Source organism: Crotalus tigris, unplaced genomic scaffold, assembly GCF_016545835.1.
Source record: "Crotalus tigris isolate CLP2741 ecotype Arizona unplaced genomic scaffold, ASM1654583v1 scf7180000018537.1059022, whole genome shotgun sequence".
In the NCBI taxonomy this organism is placed as follows: domain Eukaryota; kingdom Metazoa; phylum Chordata; class Lepidosauria; order Squamata; family Viperidae; genus Crotalus; species Crotalus tigris.
In genome coordinates, this window is record NW_024097062.1 from 415,051 (window position 1) to 431,841 (window position 16,791).

The 16,791-nt window shown below is 36.5% G+C and overlaps 1 protein-coding gene across 2 annotated transcripts in view; it reads left to right on the plus strand.

The window, feature by feature from the left end:
* Positions 1-7,859, plus strand: part of LOC120312751 (inter-alpha-trypsin inhibitor heavy chain H3-like) — a 34,075-nt gene extending 26,216 nt beyond the window's left edge. Inside the window, exons 18-22 of one of the 2 annotated variants that reach the window (XM_039353884.1) lie at positions 832-945; positions 1,530-1,734; positions 5,483-5,655; positions 7,158-7,269; positions 7,358-7,859. In XM_039353884.1, the coding sequence (XP_039209818.1) occupies positions 832-945; positions 1,530-1,734; positions 5,483-5,655; positions 7,158-7,269; positions 7,358-7,487 (734 nt within the window). In that variant the 3' untranslated portion in view covers positions 7,488-7,859. The remainder of the gene's footprint in view (positions 1-831; positions 946-1,529; positions 1,735-5,482; positions 5,656-7,157; positions 7,270-7,357) is intronic. The other variant, XM_039353885.1, reaches the window with a different exon arrangement.
* The last annotated feature ends 8,932 nt before the right edge of the window (positions 7,860-16,791 follow it).

The following is a 16,791-nucleotide window of genomic DNA, read 5'->3' on the forward strand; positions in this document are numbered from 1 at the left end:
TGGTGAGGATGGTGAGTGGTGAGAAAAGATTATTAGCAGTTCCCTCCCTTCTATTCAGCATATAAGCATTGCTGAACAGGGTCGGCAGGATTATCTGGGACACTACACATCCTCTTCACAGCCTGTTTTCCTTGTTACCTTCTGGGAGGAGGCTTCGTGGTATCTGAAGCAGAACATCCAGATTCAGCCACAGTATTTTGTTCCATACAGTATTAACCTTGTGAACTCTCAAGCTTTCTCTTTCTGCTATAGAAATAGCACTTAGACTTATATACCACTTCATAGTGCTTTACAAGCCTTTCTAAGTGGTTTACACCACTTAGAGAGAGCAATCTGGGAGCTCATTTTAGAGATGCTCATTTTAGCATTTTAGAGAGCACCTTAGAGAGCAATCTGGGTGCTCATTTTACTGACCTCGGAAGGATGGAAGGCTGAGTCAACCTTGAGCCACTCAGAATCGAGTGGCAGTGAGTTAGCCTGCAGTATTGCATTCTAACCATTGTGCCACTACAGCTATGTGTTCAAGATGGAATGTGAGTAATGTTTATATGTATTTATATATAAGGGTGTAGATATATGCTGTACATATCTTGTATATAGAATGTCGATATGTGTGTTATGTATGTGTACACTTCTGAGAGCAGGCAACTGAATTTCATTTTTAATGTGTGCCAGTGTGTGCATAGCAAAAAATGACAATAAAGGTTATCTTATCTCTTATCTTTTTTGAATATGTTAATGACATTAATTATAAAAGGGGTGAAATATATCATAAGGCATAAGATTCTCATTTGTATGGGAATCAAAGATCAAGATCATTTCTCTTTGCAGTTGATGGAGATCCACATTTCATCATAGACATACCACAAAAAGAAGACCATCTTTGCTTTAACATTTATGAAGATCCGGGGAAAATTTTAAACCTAATCAGGGACCCAAGTACAGGTAAGTTGAAATGATCCTGCCAAGACACAGGTTTTACATTTCATCTCCTGCCTAAGAATTAACTCAGATATTTGTGTATTTATTGATTTAACCAATTCATATGACCACCAAACTTACAAACTGCAACTTTGGGCAGCTTAAAACAGAAAAATAGGGGTGTGGGGGGTGTTAACAACATGTAATCATTAAAAAACCCAGTGCATCCAAGGCAGTTGCCAATCATGGGTTCCACATTTACAAAACAGGCTGAACATAGCCTGATGTCTGGAGGAAAGAGCCACATTTTCACAGTTTACAAAAGACCAGCAACACTGGGGCCATCCAAATCTTTAGGGAGGGGCCAGGGTGGAAGATGCCTTTCCATAGAAAAAGTCTGCAATAGAGAAGGAACAGGACTGAAAAGGTCAGATTTATTATTATAGTGATTTTGCAGGGCACAAAATATATTATTTCATTGCATTAATACAGTTCTATAGCTATTGAAAACTGCTTGTATTTATTATATTTATTTATAGAATAAAATCAAATTGCTTTCCATTGAAAGAAACCTAGAAAGGTCCTCTCTTCTTCATCCTTTTTTTAAGGCATTACTGTCAATGGACAGCTGATTGGAAATAAGCAGAGCAGGAATGATGTTCAGCCACAGAATAGTTATATCGGTAGACTTGGGATTCTCAGTGAAGAACTGAATTTAAAGCTTGAAGTAACTCCTGAGAATATCATTCTATACAATGGCACAAAGCAGATGACATTCACATGGCTGGATGAAGTTACCTTACTACATCCCACGTAAGATCCTAAATCACTTTTAAAAGTAAAGTGGACTTGTGTCAAGAAACTCAAAGAAGAAGCTGACCCATCAAAGTATTTTATTTTATTATTAAATTCATGCTTATTATGCTTTTGCAGGCAAGGGCAGTATCATACTCTGATTCCTGTTTTAACCTCACAAGAATGTAGAGTGGGTTATGTTAAAAGATAACTAACCTGAACTTTAATCATGGTTCAACACTATGGTAGGGATTGATAGAAAGAGATAGCAACAGTGCAAAAGATTTTAAAACATAAAGCATTCTTCATTTGCAATGTATTAGCATCCCCTTAGAAATAAGCCCCCTTGAATTCAATAGAAGCTACTCCAAAACATGTACAGAATCATGGTTATGCTTTTCATTCAGAATTATTCCTTCTAACTGATGTTAATTTCCCCTGTATGCTTAGTTGTTCTTTGAGTTTTTGAGAAATACAGTGATATGAAAAGGGCATCCATTTTGGTCCTTTCTGTCTCATCCAACACTGATCTGAAATCAGAGTGCCAGGACTACAGCAATATATCCCTCTCCCCAATGACAGTGATTCCAACCAGCTGGTGTTGGCTGTTGGCTTGGTGCTTTAGGATCAAAGATATACTCTGCCAAGTTGCTAAAAACTTACGTTGTATTTGACATTCCACAGTGAGGCTGAACCATTCACACTGAGGGAGAGTCTTTTACTGATTGGGTGTTTCAGAATAAAGCTAGCTTCCTACCAAGACAGGAAAAGGGAAAAGAACACTAGCATTAATGATGTTACCTAGTTTGGGTAATGAAACATCTACAAGAAAACAGCCAAGCTCAGAGAGCACCAAGGACCTCTCATTTCAACCCTGAGCAACAAATATTCTCCTTTGTTGGCCTTATGTCGCCTTTTCAATGTTGTTGTAACTTTGAACGGTCACTAAATGAATTGCTGTAATTTCAAGACTACCTGCATTAGCATTTTTTCTCTCTGAGCTGTCTACTTTTCCATTATTTTTTAAAATAAATAAATAAATCTACCAATGTATCATTTTTTCCACATCCTCCTATTCTTTTCATTATTTTTCTACTCCCTGAAGTGACTGGGAAGATAATGATATAATGCACTGGTGGACACATTAAAAATAGCAATATAGCTGAAAAATAGGTAACGCAAGGGAAAAAAATAGTAAATTGAGATTAAAAACTGCTATCTCTATCCAAACTAAGATTTTGCTGCATGCAAGCAAAGGTTATAACCATTATGTTACAAATAAAAGTCTGCTGTAAATGTTACTACAGTAGATGTTACCTAGGCAAAGTAAACAAAAAGCAGTTTTATTTCAAAATTGGTTGCTGTGCCTCCGTGTTATGTGTGTTTTAATACTTTAAGTTTATACATTTAATTTAGATTTGCATATGGAGATTGATAAGGGAGATAGATAATGAATCTTCTCATGGGGAGTTGAAATATCAATCAGACAAAACATACAATATGCAAGAACCTTCTTCTGAAAGCTATTCAGAATTTTTCTTTTCATTTATAATATTTTTAAAATAGAAAATTTTGGTGTTTTTTTTTTTAGACTAAGTAGCTCTGTAAATGATAGTCAGCTAAAGCAAACTGAACAAACAGACCTTCAAACCTGTTTATTTTTCCAGCAGGATTGCAGGAAAAGCAGGAAAACCCGATATGGTTCTAAACACCTTGCCATTCAGGAATTAACTATTTCCCTGCCTACAAAGTAGTGCTTCTAAAGCAGGCTGAGGAATTCTGGGAGTTGAAGTCCACAAGTCTTAAAGTTGCCAAGTTTGAAGACCCCTGTTCTAAAGTCAGTGCCTATCCTGAATTATTGTTAAATAAGTAGTTACGATTCAGTTGCCATCTGAATTTCAGATGGGAATTTCAGATCATACATAGCTGGCAACCTCTTGTGGCTAATAGAACCCTTATCTTTGGATCCACTTTTCCTGGAAATCTGTATATGATAGATCCTCCTCCATTGTCAGTGATCCTCTTAGCCTATTCAGTGGTCTCTCATATACCCCAGAACCAGTGTTTCTTCAGCAGCTAAAACTGCCTAAATTCCACTTTGTTTGCCTACTGACCTCTTCTTTATCTCATCAACACTAACTCATTTTAGCTCCAGTAAAAGAGAATATCTATAGTTCAGGATTGAATTATGGAATCCTTGGTGCTCTCTGAGCTTGGTTGGTTGTTTGCAGAAATTTCTTTAACCAGCTAGATAATATCACGAATGCCAGTGATTTGCTCATATAGAGCTCAATCATATTTATGCACCAGTCAAAAGAAATAATAAGTACCTAGAAAGGAAATAAAAATATTACAGCAACATTCAGATAAGCAGGGATCAGCACCAGACAACTAATATCCTAATCAAGGAACTACCAAGGAGAAAACCACTCCCTCACTAACACTGGCAGGGCAAACTATGGTATATCTAAATTGGGAGCAACTTCACATTCCCTTGCAACTATGATGTTGTCTAGTTGGGCAATGAAATATCCTCAAGCAAACAATCAAGCTCAGAGGACACCAAGTGCTCCTTTCAGTTCCTTAGCCCATCTCAGCTTCCTTCCCCTTTTTATCAGACAAGCTCTCTCTCTCTCTCTCTCTCTCTCTCTCTCTCTCTCTCTCTCTCTCTCTCTCTCTCTCTTTATATATACTTTATCTGCTTGTTTGTTTAGTCTCTCATTAAAAATACTCACAATACAGTATTTTGAGGAGGTGAGCAAATGATAAAAAACAAAAACAGAAATATAATAAAGAAACTCAAACCAGATCCAATAAGATTTGTTTTTGAACCACTCATCACCCTCACAGAGATAATCACTAAAACACTCTAGTTCAGGGGTGTCAAACTGCCGGCCCGCAAGCCAGATGCATCACCCAGAAGCTGCGCCCACCCCATTACCGGCAATGGGAAAACCATCCCGATACGTTGCACGATGTCACGTGACATCACGAGTTTGACATGTCTGCTCTAGTTCTAATACAAGGATTGGAACAAAGCATGAGACTAACATAACCCTCTGACCCAAAAGCCTGCAGAAACAACAAGGTCTTTCATGCCTTATGAAAGGTCAAAAGGTCAAGGATCTCAGCGAGGATGCAGTTTGCTCTGGGCTATTTTCCCCCAAAGAATTCATTACCTCCAGGCATAGTTTATATGTCTGAGAGGCCACATGTCAGGATAGCAGACAGAGTTTACATGCTCCATTTTGTCATATTGATAGCAATGTGTACACAAACACAGACTTCTAAAAATATGAATGACTAGGAAGGCCTGCCACAGGGAGGAAAGGACTTTGCAATTGTTTTCCAGAAGCAGAATGTTGAAAGAGCACATCAGCAGGTGAATTGTTGAGGGAGACAATATGGCAGCCTGTAGTCTGGACAGGTTTTTCTTAAGATGGTTTAGAGCCAAACAACCATGAATACAGGGTAAAAATGTACAGATACACTACAGACAAATCCTCTGTAATTTAGAGAGATCACATTAAAATCTGATGTCCTGTGGAATATCTCTAAATTTCATAGGATTTTTTCTGTCTTCCATCCATACAGAAGAGTTTGGAAAAACCTTGCAAAGCTTGGAGTTTCTTTGTAGTAGTGTGGGTAAATTGAAACCAGTAGCTATGCTTGTCTCAATGATAAAAATGGCTTGGGTTGCCTGCTTACACTACTTTGAAATCATTGCACTGACCTGTTTCTATCATATTTTTCTCATCCAAACTAGTCTGACCTTTAAAATTATCCGAAAGAAGAGTTTGGAAGTATCTATGGGAGAAGGAGCAACATTTGTAATAGTTTTACATCGAGCTTGGCAGAGAAATCCAAAGCATGGAGATTTTCTTGGGTTCTATACACTGAATAGCCACAGACTATCTGAACACACTCATGGTCTATTAGGTAGGAATTTGTGCAACATTTTTAATGTGCAGAACTTAAAAGGAACTGCTCATTCTATTTAAATCTGAAAGGCTCAGATAATTGAAGCTTCCTTCCATAAAATATTGTGCTCACAAAGATGAAAAGTAGCAAGCAACTGTTTTATTATCAGTATACAAGAATATGTCTTGGATTTCTTGATGAAATATAATTAATTTTTGTTTTTGGTAACTCTTTCATCAGATTTTAAAAATATATTAATTTCTTTTGTACCCTGGGAAAAGAGAATTTAAATATCTTTCTTGACTATTTTCATTTATGTAGATATCCAAAGAGTTGATCTTATTCCACAGAAAAGCTTCCAAGATGCAAGATGAATGTCTCTGTTATTGCTTCATATTACAACTATCCTTTGAACAATAACATCACACCAAATGAGAAATGCAATGTCCTATTTTTTTTGAAAAAAATAAAAATATGAGGGGGAAAAAGCAGAAAAAGTATGAGATGTAAATTTGTCTATCAGAAGGTAGTGCTATTGTTTCCAATCCCTTTTATTTGAAATGAATGGCAGCAATAAAGTTAGAAGTGTGGTATTAGGAAGGGCCTCTGGCCAGTAAACACTCAGTTCCATCCAGTCTGCCTGATTTTACTCAAAATTAAGGGATTACAGGGTCATAATAAGCGAGGGTGGTTTTTTTGCCAAAACAAAAGAAAACAAGAAGGAAATAACGATATATTTACTATAAGCTTAGGAACATTTTTAAAAATGTTGTTTTTTTTAATAAAAAGCAAAACATCGTTTAAAGCCTTTAGAAAGCTGCAAACCAGTTAAGGGTCCAGATTAATTTGGAATTAATTATAAAGAATCCTTCCTGCAGGAAAATATTTTAAAAAGCGTAATAAGGCAAAATTTTAAAAACTGCACACTACAGGAAACTAAACATTTCAATTAAAGATAAGAACACATAAACTTGACTAGTAGATTGTGGAAATGCTGAAGGACAATTTTGAAAAATGGTGTCAAAAGTTAATATTAACAATGTCAATCAATAGCAATATCTGACTTATATGGATAGACTGTTTTAAAAAATGTAATGGAAGAGGAGCAAGTACTGCAAGTAAGAGATTGGATTGAAAGTGGATTTAATAATGACAGGTTATAAGAATGACATGGAAATATCATTCACTGGACATAGAAAAAACTCTGATGTTTTATTAATTAAAAGGGATATGCAAATAATAAATCAAGGGAGTGACCTGGATAATTTTCCTATATTGGACTTAAAAAAAACTGGTTAAAGTTTTGAATTTCACGAAAAAGGAAAAAGAAGAAATGAAAAGAAATCAACTTTCTTTTATCTTTAATGAGAATACTTGAAAAATCAAGTTGTATTTAATAATAGGGAGAAGAAGGATCTTGGCTAGGTAGAACCTCTGCAAAGACAAATATTCTATTTAATTTCTATTTGACATGCTGGTCTAGAAAACAGTTTCATTGATGTTGCTGCTTTCATCTTCAGGTCAATTTTTTCACCCAATTAATTTTACCATACTTGAGGTCCATCCTGGATCTACTCCAGAGAAACCAGATGCTACCATGCTTGTTAAAAATCACCAGCTGACAGTCACCAGGTAAACAATAATTCAAATATTGTGGAAATGGTGTTTTACTTGCAGGAAGTTTGCCTTTTAAATTTCACTTTCTGTGATTTTCCTGCAGGGGATGGCAAAAAGACTACACTGAAGATTCAAAGCATGGCAAAAATGTTCCTTGTTGGTTTATTCACAATAATGGAGAAGGTCTGATTGATGGCACATACACTGACTACATAGTCTCTAGTCTGTTTTAATCAAACATTTAACTATGATGATGGTATTTTGAAACAATAAAATATCATTATTACATGACATTTGTGCCCAACAACATCAAAATCCTAATAAATTATAATTTCTTCTTTATAATGAAATGATTCTATACTGTATTATACACTTACCCAAAGAGAATCATTAATCACCAGTTAACCCACAAAACTCATGAGCTATTGTGACTTCCATTTCTTTTAAATATTAGCTCTGAATGTATCCTCTCTATAGTTAAATGAAACAAAATATAATATTGTTAGAAAGAGATTTTTAAAATATGTTAAGAATCTCATAAAGACCATATAACATCTTAGAAAATGTTATGTAATTTTCAACTGATATTAAAATTTTTATATGTATATGTGTTTGTATTTATTCTATACATACTAGCTAATAATTATTGTCAGAAAGACACATTATTACAAAAGCCAATGCAATAAAATTACTTAATAGAATAACAGAAAACTAGAATAACAGGATTGGAAGGGACCTTGGAGGTCTTCTAGTCCAACCCCCTGCTCAGGCAGGAAACCCTATACCATTTTAGACAGATGGTGGTCCAATCTCTTCTTAAAAACTTCCAGTGTTGGAGTATTCACAACTTCTGGAGGCAATTTGTTCCACTGATTAATTGTTCTAACTGTCAGGAAGTTTCTCCTTAGTTCTAGGTTGCTTCTCTCCTAGATTAGTTTCTATCCATTGCTTCTTGTCTTGCCTTCAGGTGCTTTGGAGAATAGCTGAACTCCCTCTTCTTTGTGGCAACCCCTGAGATATTGGAACACTGCTGTCATGTCACCCCTAGTCCTTTTCATTAAACTAGACATATCCAATTCCAGAAACCGTTCTTTATATGTTTTAGCCTCCAGTCCCCTAGTTCACAATTTAATGGTCAAAGCTGAACAAATATTAACAGCAAAGACAAACCAAACATAACAATTGTACATATTTAACATACTTAAAACAATACCTCACAATATATCCAAGCATATATAAATCCATATATATCCACAGATAAAATAAAATAGAAATTACCTTGCCCTCTTCTCTATTAATCTTAACACTCTAGTTAAATAAAACATCCTTTAAATCCCTTTTAATGGCCCTAGAGCTTTTATGAAAACAGTGTAAAGGAGGAATCTGATTCCAGGGAAGTGAAAGAAGTCCCTGCTCAGAAAAACGTAAGGAACAAACAGAATTGTAGGGAGAACTAAATCCTGAGTGGGTGAGGTTCCTAACAAAAGGACTGGTAAGTTTAAATGGGACTCTGGTTTAGAGAAGAATAGCAATAGCACTTAGACTTATATAATGCTTCACAGTGCTTTACAGCCCTCTCTAAGAGATTTACAGAGTCAGCATATTGCCCCCAACCATCTGGGTCCTCATTTTACCAACCTCGGAAGGATGGAAGGCTGAGTCAACCCTGAGCCAGTGAGAATTGAGCTGCCGAACTGCTGGCAGCCAGCAGTCAGCAGAAGTGGCTTGCAGTACTGCATTCTAACCACTGTGCCACTCAGAATCCTGTTGTGTTGCCTAGGCTGAAGCAGGTTTTGATAGAGCCCTTTATTGCTCTGGCCCTACAATGGACATTAAGACTCCGTCCCCACTTCTCTGAAGGCAGCCACCCTCAGTCCCACAAAAGCCAGTAAGCAACAAAACCAATTTGCAAAGGCAGAGAATCCAAAGAGAAGTCCAAAGAGAAAGTGCAAGCCTACAGGGCAAAGTTAAGGTCCACAGGGCAAGATTAATGCACAGATCAAAAGGCAAGTCCACAAGGCAAAAAGCAAGTCCACACAACAGAAGTAAAAGGTAAAGGTAAACAAGTCCCTGCTGATTTTACTCTGCTAATCATTGCCGACTCTTAGGGGGCAGTGGTCACCTCTGTTGCAAGGCCATTGAGCCAGTGTTGTCCAAAAACATTTCTACAGTCATGTGGCTAGCATGACATCACAGAGTGCTGTTACCTTCCCACTGAAGTGATATATAGTTATCTACTCGCATTTGCATGCTTTTGAACTGCTAAGCTGGCATGAGCTGGGTGAGAGAACAAGACCTCACCCTGTCACATGGCACTCAGGTCTCGAATTTGGGCTGTCGGCTTTTTAGCCGATAAGTCCAGCGTCTTAACCACTGAACCACCTCGCCACCCCTATACTAACACAAGAGGCAGTCATAACGTTCTCAGGATAGTACACATCCTTTCAAACTGCAAGTGCCAATTTTGGAAAGATCTTTCATATAAGAAGTAATTAAGCAGGCATACAAGCCTAACAGTTGATGCATTTCTCATCTGTATCATTCTGCTAAAGAGAGAGTAGATGTTTTATCATGCATAAAATTATCATCCTTAGTTATTCCTGTGCCATATGCAGCAGTCTATACCAATGGCAAAAACAACAGCAGTCACTTGTTTTACATATTTGGGCCTAAGTACACCCAAACAATTTTTACTTCAACACATGCATGCTATTCTATTAGGTTAGAATCTCTATTTAGAGACTATTTTGTAAGCCAATAAACTGCTGCTTGTCAATCAAGGGATCCATGCAGTGTAATGACACAGCACAATCCCTTTTCTATATCATGTTTAAGATCTGCATATTGCAGTACTACCTGTTGGACCAACAAGTAATTTTCACAATTGATAGTTGAAATGATACTCAGGTGCACTTTATATCGACATTCTTATCACACCGACATGCAAAATGCAAGAATGTGCAGTTTTTGAAAAGAGGACATCTGGAAGTCTACAAAATACTGATCCAACTTATTGACACTCCATGGGCCCTCTCTTATTAAAAAAAGGAATCCTAATTCTAGAACTAGTAACCATTATTTTAATTTGAAGGCTGCATATGCCAAATTAATATGGATAGGGGGGAAAGGGGGAATGATAACATCTTTTAAAATCATAATTTTCATTACAGTTCTGTCTTTTGGGAAATTCTTTAAATTAGTGTTTCTCCAACTAAACTGAAGTGCTATCCATTCTCCCTCTGGGTAGCAGAAAACATACAGACTTGAAAACTCCTATCTTTGTTGCAAATCTCTGCCCTGCTTGAGTGCCCAGTTGTTACCTGTGAATACCTCCAAAGTAATAAATGACAAATTGGAATAGATTTTATCCACCTTTAGACTGCCACAAGACAGGGTCAAACTAAAGCAAAAAATACTTTTTTAACAAGCCAATATATGCCTGTCTCACTCATAGGTTGGGGAAAACATGAAGACAATGTCATGGGCCAAGTAGAAAAAGCAGATACTGTTAGGACAGCTTTGTGCCATGCTTAGGTGTAAAAGTGTGGATGGGTGGGAGAGGTCCTGTCTGTTAATTATAGTAAAGGTTGGGGCCGAAAAATGGACCTCGCCATTTTTAACTAGTAATTGGTTGTAATACCATTATTAAATATAAGAGATAACCTAGGGATGTTTATTCTTAAGCAACTGCAGATCTGTTATCCTTCTGTTGAGTATGTTACAGAGTTTTATCATTCATTCAATGATTTTTGTTGTTATGACTGTGATCTAGACTATTGCAGAGGTTTTTGCTGCTTCTCTATCCAGCCAACCTTTTTCCAGATTTGGGAGTCAAAAGACATAATTTCTCAAAAGCACAAAAAAAAGCAAAACAAAAAAGTAAATATATAATGATAAAATGACCATATGATTTCACTTACAAATAGAATAGAATAGAATAGAATAGAATAGAATAGAATAGAATAGAATAGAATAGAATAGAATAGAATAGAATAGAATAGAATAGAATAGAATAGAAGGAACCTTGGAGGTCTTCTAGCCCAGCCCCCTGCTCAAGGAGGAGAACCTATACCATCTCAGAAAAGTGACTATCTAGTCTCTTCTTAAAAATCTACAGTGAAGGAGCATCCACGATTTCTGGAGGCAAGCTGTTCCATTGGTTAATTGTCATCACTGTTAAGAACTTTCTTTTTAATTCCAGGTTGCTTCTCTCTTTGATCAGTTTCCAACCATTGTTTCTCGTCCTTCCTTCTGGTGCTTTGGTGAATAACAGGACCCCCTCTTGTTGGTGGCAGTCGCTCAAATACTGGAATACTGCTATCATGTCTCCCCTATTTCTTCTTTACTTTAGACTAGCCAAACCCAAGTCCTGCAGGCATTCTTCATATGTTTTAGTCTCCAGGCCTTGGATCATCTTAGTTGCTATTCTCTGAATTTTTTCCAAACTCTCAACATCTTTTTTGGGATATGGTGACCAAAATTGGCTGCAGTATTCCAGATGTGGTCTTACTAGAGTTTTATAAAGCAGTACTAATACTTTGCGTGATCTTGATTCTATGCCTCTGTTTAGACAACCCAGGATTGTATTAGATTTTTGCTGCACACTGCTGGCTCATGGGCAAGTGATCATCCACTGGGAGTCCAAGGTCCCTCTCACAGTTACTGTTTTTGAGCAAGGTCTCACCAAAAATCAACCTTTGATTTTTCCTGCCTAAATGTAAATCTTTGCTTTTCTCCACATTGAAACTCATTTTGTTGGATAGGGCCCATTGTTCAAGTTTGTCAAGATCTTTTTGGATCCTGAGTTTGTCTTCTGGGATGTTGGCTACTCCTGTCAGTTTGGTGTTATCTGCAAATTTGATGAGTTCCCCTTCAATTCCCTCATCTAAGTCATTTATGAAGATATTGAAGAGTACTGGGCCTAAAATGGAACCTTGTGGTACCCCACTGTTTACTTCTCTCCATGTGGATGTGGTGCCATTAAGGACTACTCATTGAGTACAGTTTGCCAGCCAGCTACAGATCCATCTGGTAGTGATGTTGTCTATTCCACCTTTTTCTAGCTTACCAAGGAGTAGGTTGTGGTCTACTTTATCAAATGCCTTATAATATATAAAAACAAATCTATCCCTGTCCTTTTCTGGGATCAGCAGCATTATGCCATTCATTCTCACCATTCCATTTTTTCCAAATAGAGTTTACTTATTATTTATGTGAGCAACATTTTTTGTTCATTTGTGCAACATTTATGGATAGCTAACCTGTAACATATCTAACCTGTAACATATCTAAAACCAATGTTTGACTTTTTCTACTGTTGCCCTTAAGAAAACTTTAGTCTGTCACAATATTTTTTTATATATTCTATTTATTTAATCGTTACTTGATTTTCTTCCCAGAATCTAGCTAAATAACACATAAGGACTCTGACCTTAAATCTGATAAATGCAAAATCTGCAGTTGGACAATAACTTTATTATGGTTAACTAAAATGTCACAAAAGTGAGGAAGCTTTTGAATTCTTCAGATCTCTTCTTTGAAGTGCAGATAATATCTGCCTAAAGAAGAGTTCTGAAGAATTCAAAAGCTTGCTTTCTGTTGAAAGTCTTCAGTTTGTCCTCCAATCATCCAAAAGTGCTCTAGCAAGCTTAATAATATATATTACTTATCTCTAATAAAAGAAATAAGCTGATGGTCTTTAGTCTCTATTTTAACTAATCAGGACTGTGTCCACTCACTGGCTAGTAAAATAGAAAGCTACCAGATGTGGTTCAATACCTCCTCAGTGAAGGATAAGCAGGCTGCACCAGAGAAGGCAGCTTTTATTGTCAGAGGAAAAAAATGCTTCTTCCCCAGGTGAACAAAAGCTTGCTGGAACTTAGCTGGAAGGATGTAGGACAAACCAAGCATCCAGCCCGCTTTATCTAGAGAAGGTAAACTAAAAGCTCATTTCTTAGACAGCTCGAACATAAAAGAGCAAGTAAAGAAGGGGACTGCTGAATTAATAAAACTGATTATCATCTCCTAATAACCTGGATTTTAATAACAGTGGATCCCAATAAAAATGTTGATGTTTTAATATCTATGTTAATGGCATATGGAAATTTTTAGTTTTAAGATAAATAAAGGAAAAAACAAGATTATATACTACTAAAACTCTCCTGTCTATTTGTCTGTATGTCAACTTCAGTTAGCCAAAATGATGCATCATAGGGCAACCATTTTTGAACCCAGTAACTTAAAGATTGCATAGAAAATCGAAGAATCATTATTCCCATATAATTGAAATTTTAAAGATCTTCACACCAGTTGCATTTACAAATCTGCAGCCACTGCAGCACTGCTGTGGTCAGCCACAGTCACATAATTGTGATTTCTGACACTATGTGCCAGCTTCCCACAAGCAAAGTCAATGGAAAGCGAGCAGGAAGTCAAAAGTTGCTCCAACTCCCACTGCTTTTTTTCCTGTCCATGGTCATTCTGTTTATCTCTTTAGGTAAGTAAATATTGACAAGGAAAAACCAAATACAATATGTCATAGGTTGTCTAGTATTAATTAAATATATGACAGAAGGTGATCAAAATCAGCATAATTTCATACTGGGGATAGTTAATATCTAGGAGTAAATGAATGTATTACGTAGAGTGCTTTTTTGTTGTTGTTCCAGACAATACCTATATTGAAAAATGATGTGCCCTTTTGCAATGGCAAAAGGTTCTCAGTTCATATAACAAGGCAAAAAACCCCACAAGGTCAAATGAAAGTGTTACAGGATGCTAAAGAAAGAGATAGTTTAGCAGAACTTAATCTAAAATTATATTTTGTGGCAAGCTGTCTGGTATGTTTAAAAGAATAGATCTTGTTGAGGAAGAGAAGGTTGTTAAATTTGGAGGTGTAACAGTAACAGTATAACAGAGTTGGAAAGATCCTTGGAGGCCTTCCATTCTGGACAATTTGCTGTCCAGTCTCTTTTTAAAAACTTCCAGTGTTGGAGCATTCACAGCTTTTGGAGGCAGGTTGTTCCACTAGTTAATTGTTCTCACTCTTAGGAAATTTCTCCTTAGTTCTAGGTTGGATCTCACTTGGATAAGTTTCCAAATATTACTTCTTGACAAGTCCTCAGATGCTTTGGAGAATAAGATAAGGGCTATATAGGTATAGATAATAAGGTAAGCTTAAAGTAAACATTGAATTTAAAAATCACCATGTCCGAGATGCCCTGTTAAAAATTTGGAATAAATACTGTATAAGAAAAGATTGTTCCTGTATTGTCATTATACACCTCAATTTGAGAAGCTTTTGTCAGGAGACAGATAGCAAGCCAAGAGAATTGGTTAAATTATGAGGATTTGCTGATGTTTATAATTTTGACTAGGCACACTTTGAAAAGGATGTGAAACAAGGAGGAAGAAGTAAGAATGAATTTCAAATATGATCAACATGCCGTTGCAAATAATTTATAAATTGCTGTTAAAATGTGATACAGAAGATGAACAAGTTGAGCAATACAACATTAGGATGGTAGATATTGGACACAGTATTGGTAAAGGATATTTGGGGGAAATGAACACTAAAAATATTAAATTTACTCTGTGCAATAATTTAAGAGAAAAAATATAAAATTGTGTATAGATGACACTTGTGAAACTATCCAAAATGTATAAGAATGTTTCAAGGAACTGTTGGAATTGTGGAAAAGAGGATGGAACCTATATGTGGTAGAGTCTGGAATCCAAATAATGGATGAAATTGGTAAAATAATAAGAATCCCTTCCAGAAGCAGATGTTAAGATTTATGGAAAAACAACTGAATAAAAAGCATAGTCTTAAAATTGCATGTGACCATTCTGACAAGATTATTATATGCACACAACTGGAAAAATATTGAAAAATATCCAAAAATTGAAGACTGGACATTTAAAGTTATGAACTTGGTGGAAATGACAAAACTGACATGCCTAATGAGGGAGAAATCTACAGAGGCTTTTTATTAAAGGCTGGAGCCTAATTTTGGGTTATGTTACAAAAGTAGAGAAAAAGAGCTTGATAATAAAAGGAGGGAAATAGAAAATTTACATAGTAATTACAATGGTATAAAATAATAAGAAACGGTTAATGGATCTATGAGGAAAGTATAGGGTGGAAGTGGACTATCTTTCTTTTTCAGTACAAGAGAAAATATATATCTCAGAGTTGAACTGTAGAGACCTTGCTGCTCTCTGAGCTTGTTTGTTTGCAGATGTTTCATTACCTGACTAGGTAATGTCATCACTGTGAGTGAGCGTGGGGTTTGTTCTCTGTTCATAAAGTACACACTCAGAGAGAGGGGTGGAAAAGAGATTGCCTCTTGGAAAGGGGCAGTAAACTGACATGGGCTAAGGAGTTGAAAGGAGCCCTCCGTGCACACTGAGCTCAGTTGTTTGCTTGCAGATGTTTCATTAACCAACATCATTCGTGCAAGTTAGTGTGGAGTTTGCTGTTTATATATAGTACCTGGCCCTGTGAGTGTCATGAGGATGTAGTTTTCTCCTTAGTATTCTTTCATTAGGGCATCGTTTTTGATGATAGATGAGCTGAGAGGGAGAGAGAGAGAGAGAGAGAGAGAGAGAGAGAGAGAGAGAGAGAGAGAGAGAGAGAGAGATGTGCAGATAGCAGACAAGATGTTTAGTTTTGTGTTTGAAACTTATTTTTTTATGTTCACGTATTGGGGTTTTTTTAATGTCTACTGTATGTATAGAAGTGTAACAAAGTTTATATTCAGAAAAGAAAGGCATTTGGGGAGGGGTTCATGGATAAATGAAATTGACTAGAGGCAATAAAGATCCAGCCTAGCCCTAGAGGGATTTACTAAAACAATCCTAATAAGAAAATTGGACAAAGTAATTGGGTGATAAGTACTTAATCCCATCAATGTTTCTTTATTGGTTAACAAGAAACAATATATTTTTAGTATTCCTGCCACCTCTAAAAGTGTTTTTAAGCAAGAAAATAGCTCTCCTTACACAGTTTTCCAGTTATGGTCCCCCAACAAGAGCAAATCAGAGCCTTAGAATTTGCTGCCCCCACAATGCAAAGTCTTTATAAAAGATCTTCCTTTCTCTTTCTGTTTCTTTTCCTTGTAAGTTGGAATCCAACAATCTTTTAATAAAGTATGATCTCCATCATGTGTGTGCGTGTGTGTGTATATGCGTATGTGTAGATGGATGGGCACATTCACAGGTGCACACACACACTCCTTGTCTATTCCTCTGTACTGTACTGCTTCTTCCCTTTCCCCCATAATATTTTTTTGCCCAGCATCAACTTTTAGCTCTATATTCAGTCTAAAGTCCAGAGTCAAGTTATTTCAGATGGCAAACAAGTCCTTTGCAAACTGTACATATAAAAATAGTAATAGCCACCTACAGAAAAGGATACCGCCTCCCATCTCCTCCCCCAATTCTGCAAGTTTCCTGTACTTTGCTATTGACAGAATTTCTTCATAGTTATGTCCTCCTTTACCTCTTCGGGTATCTTGTAACCCTAACTGGGGAGAG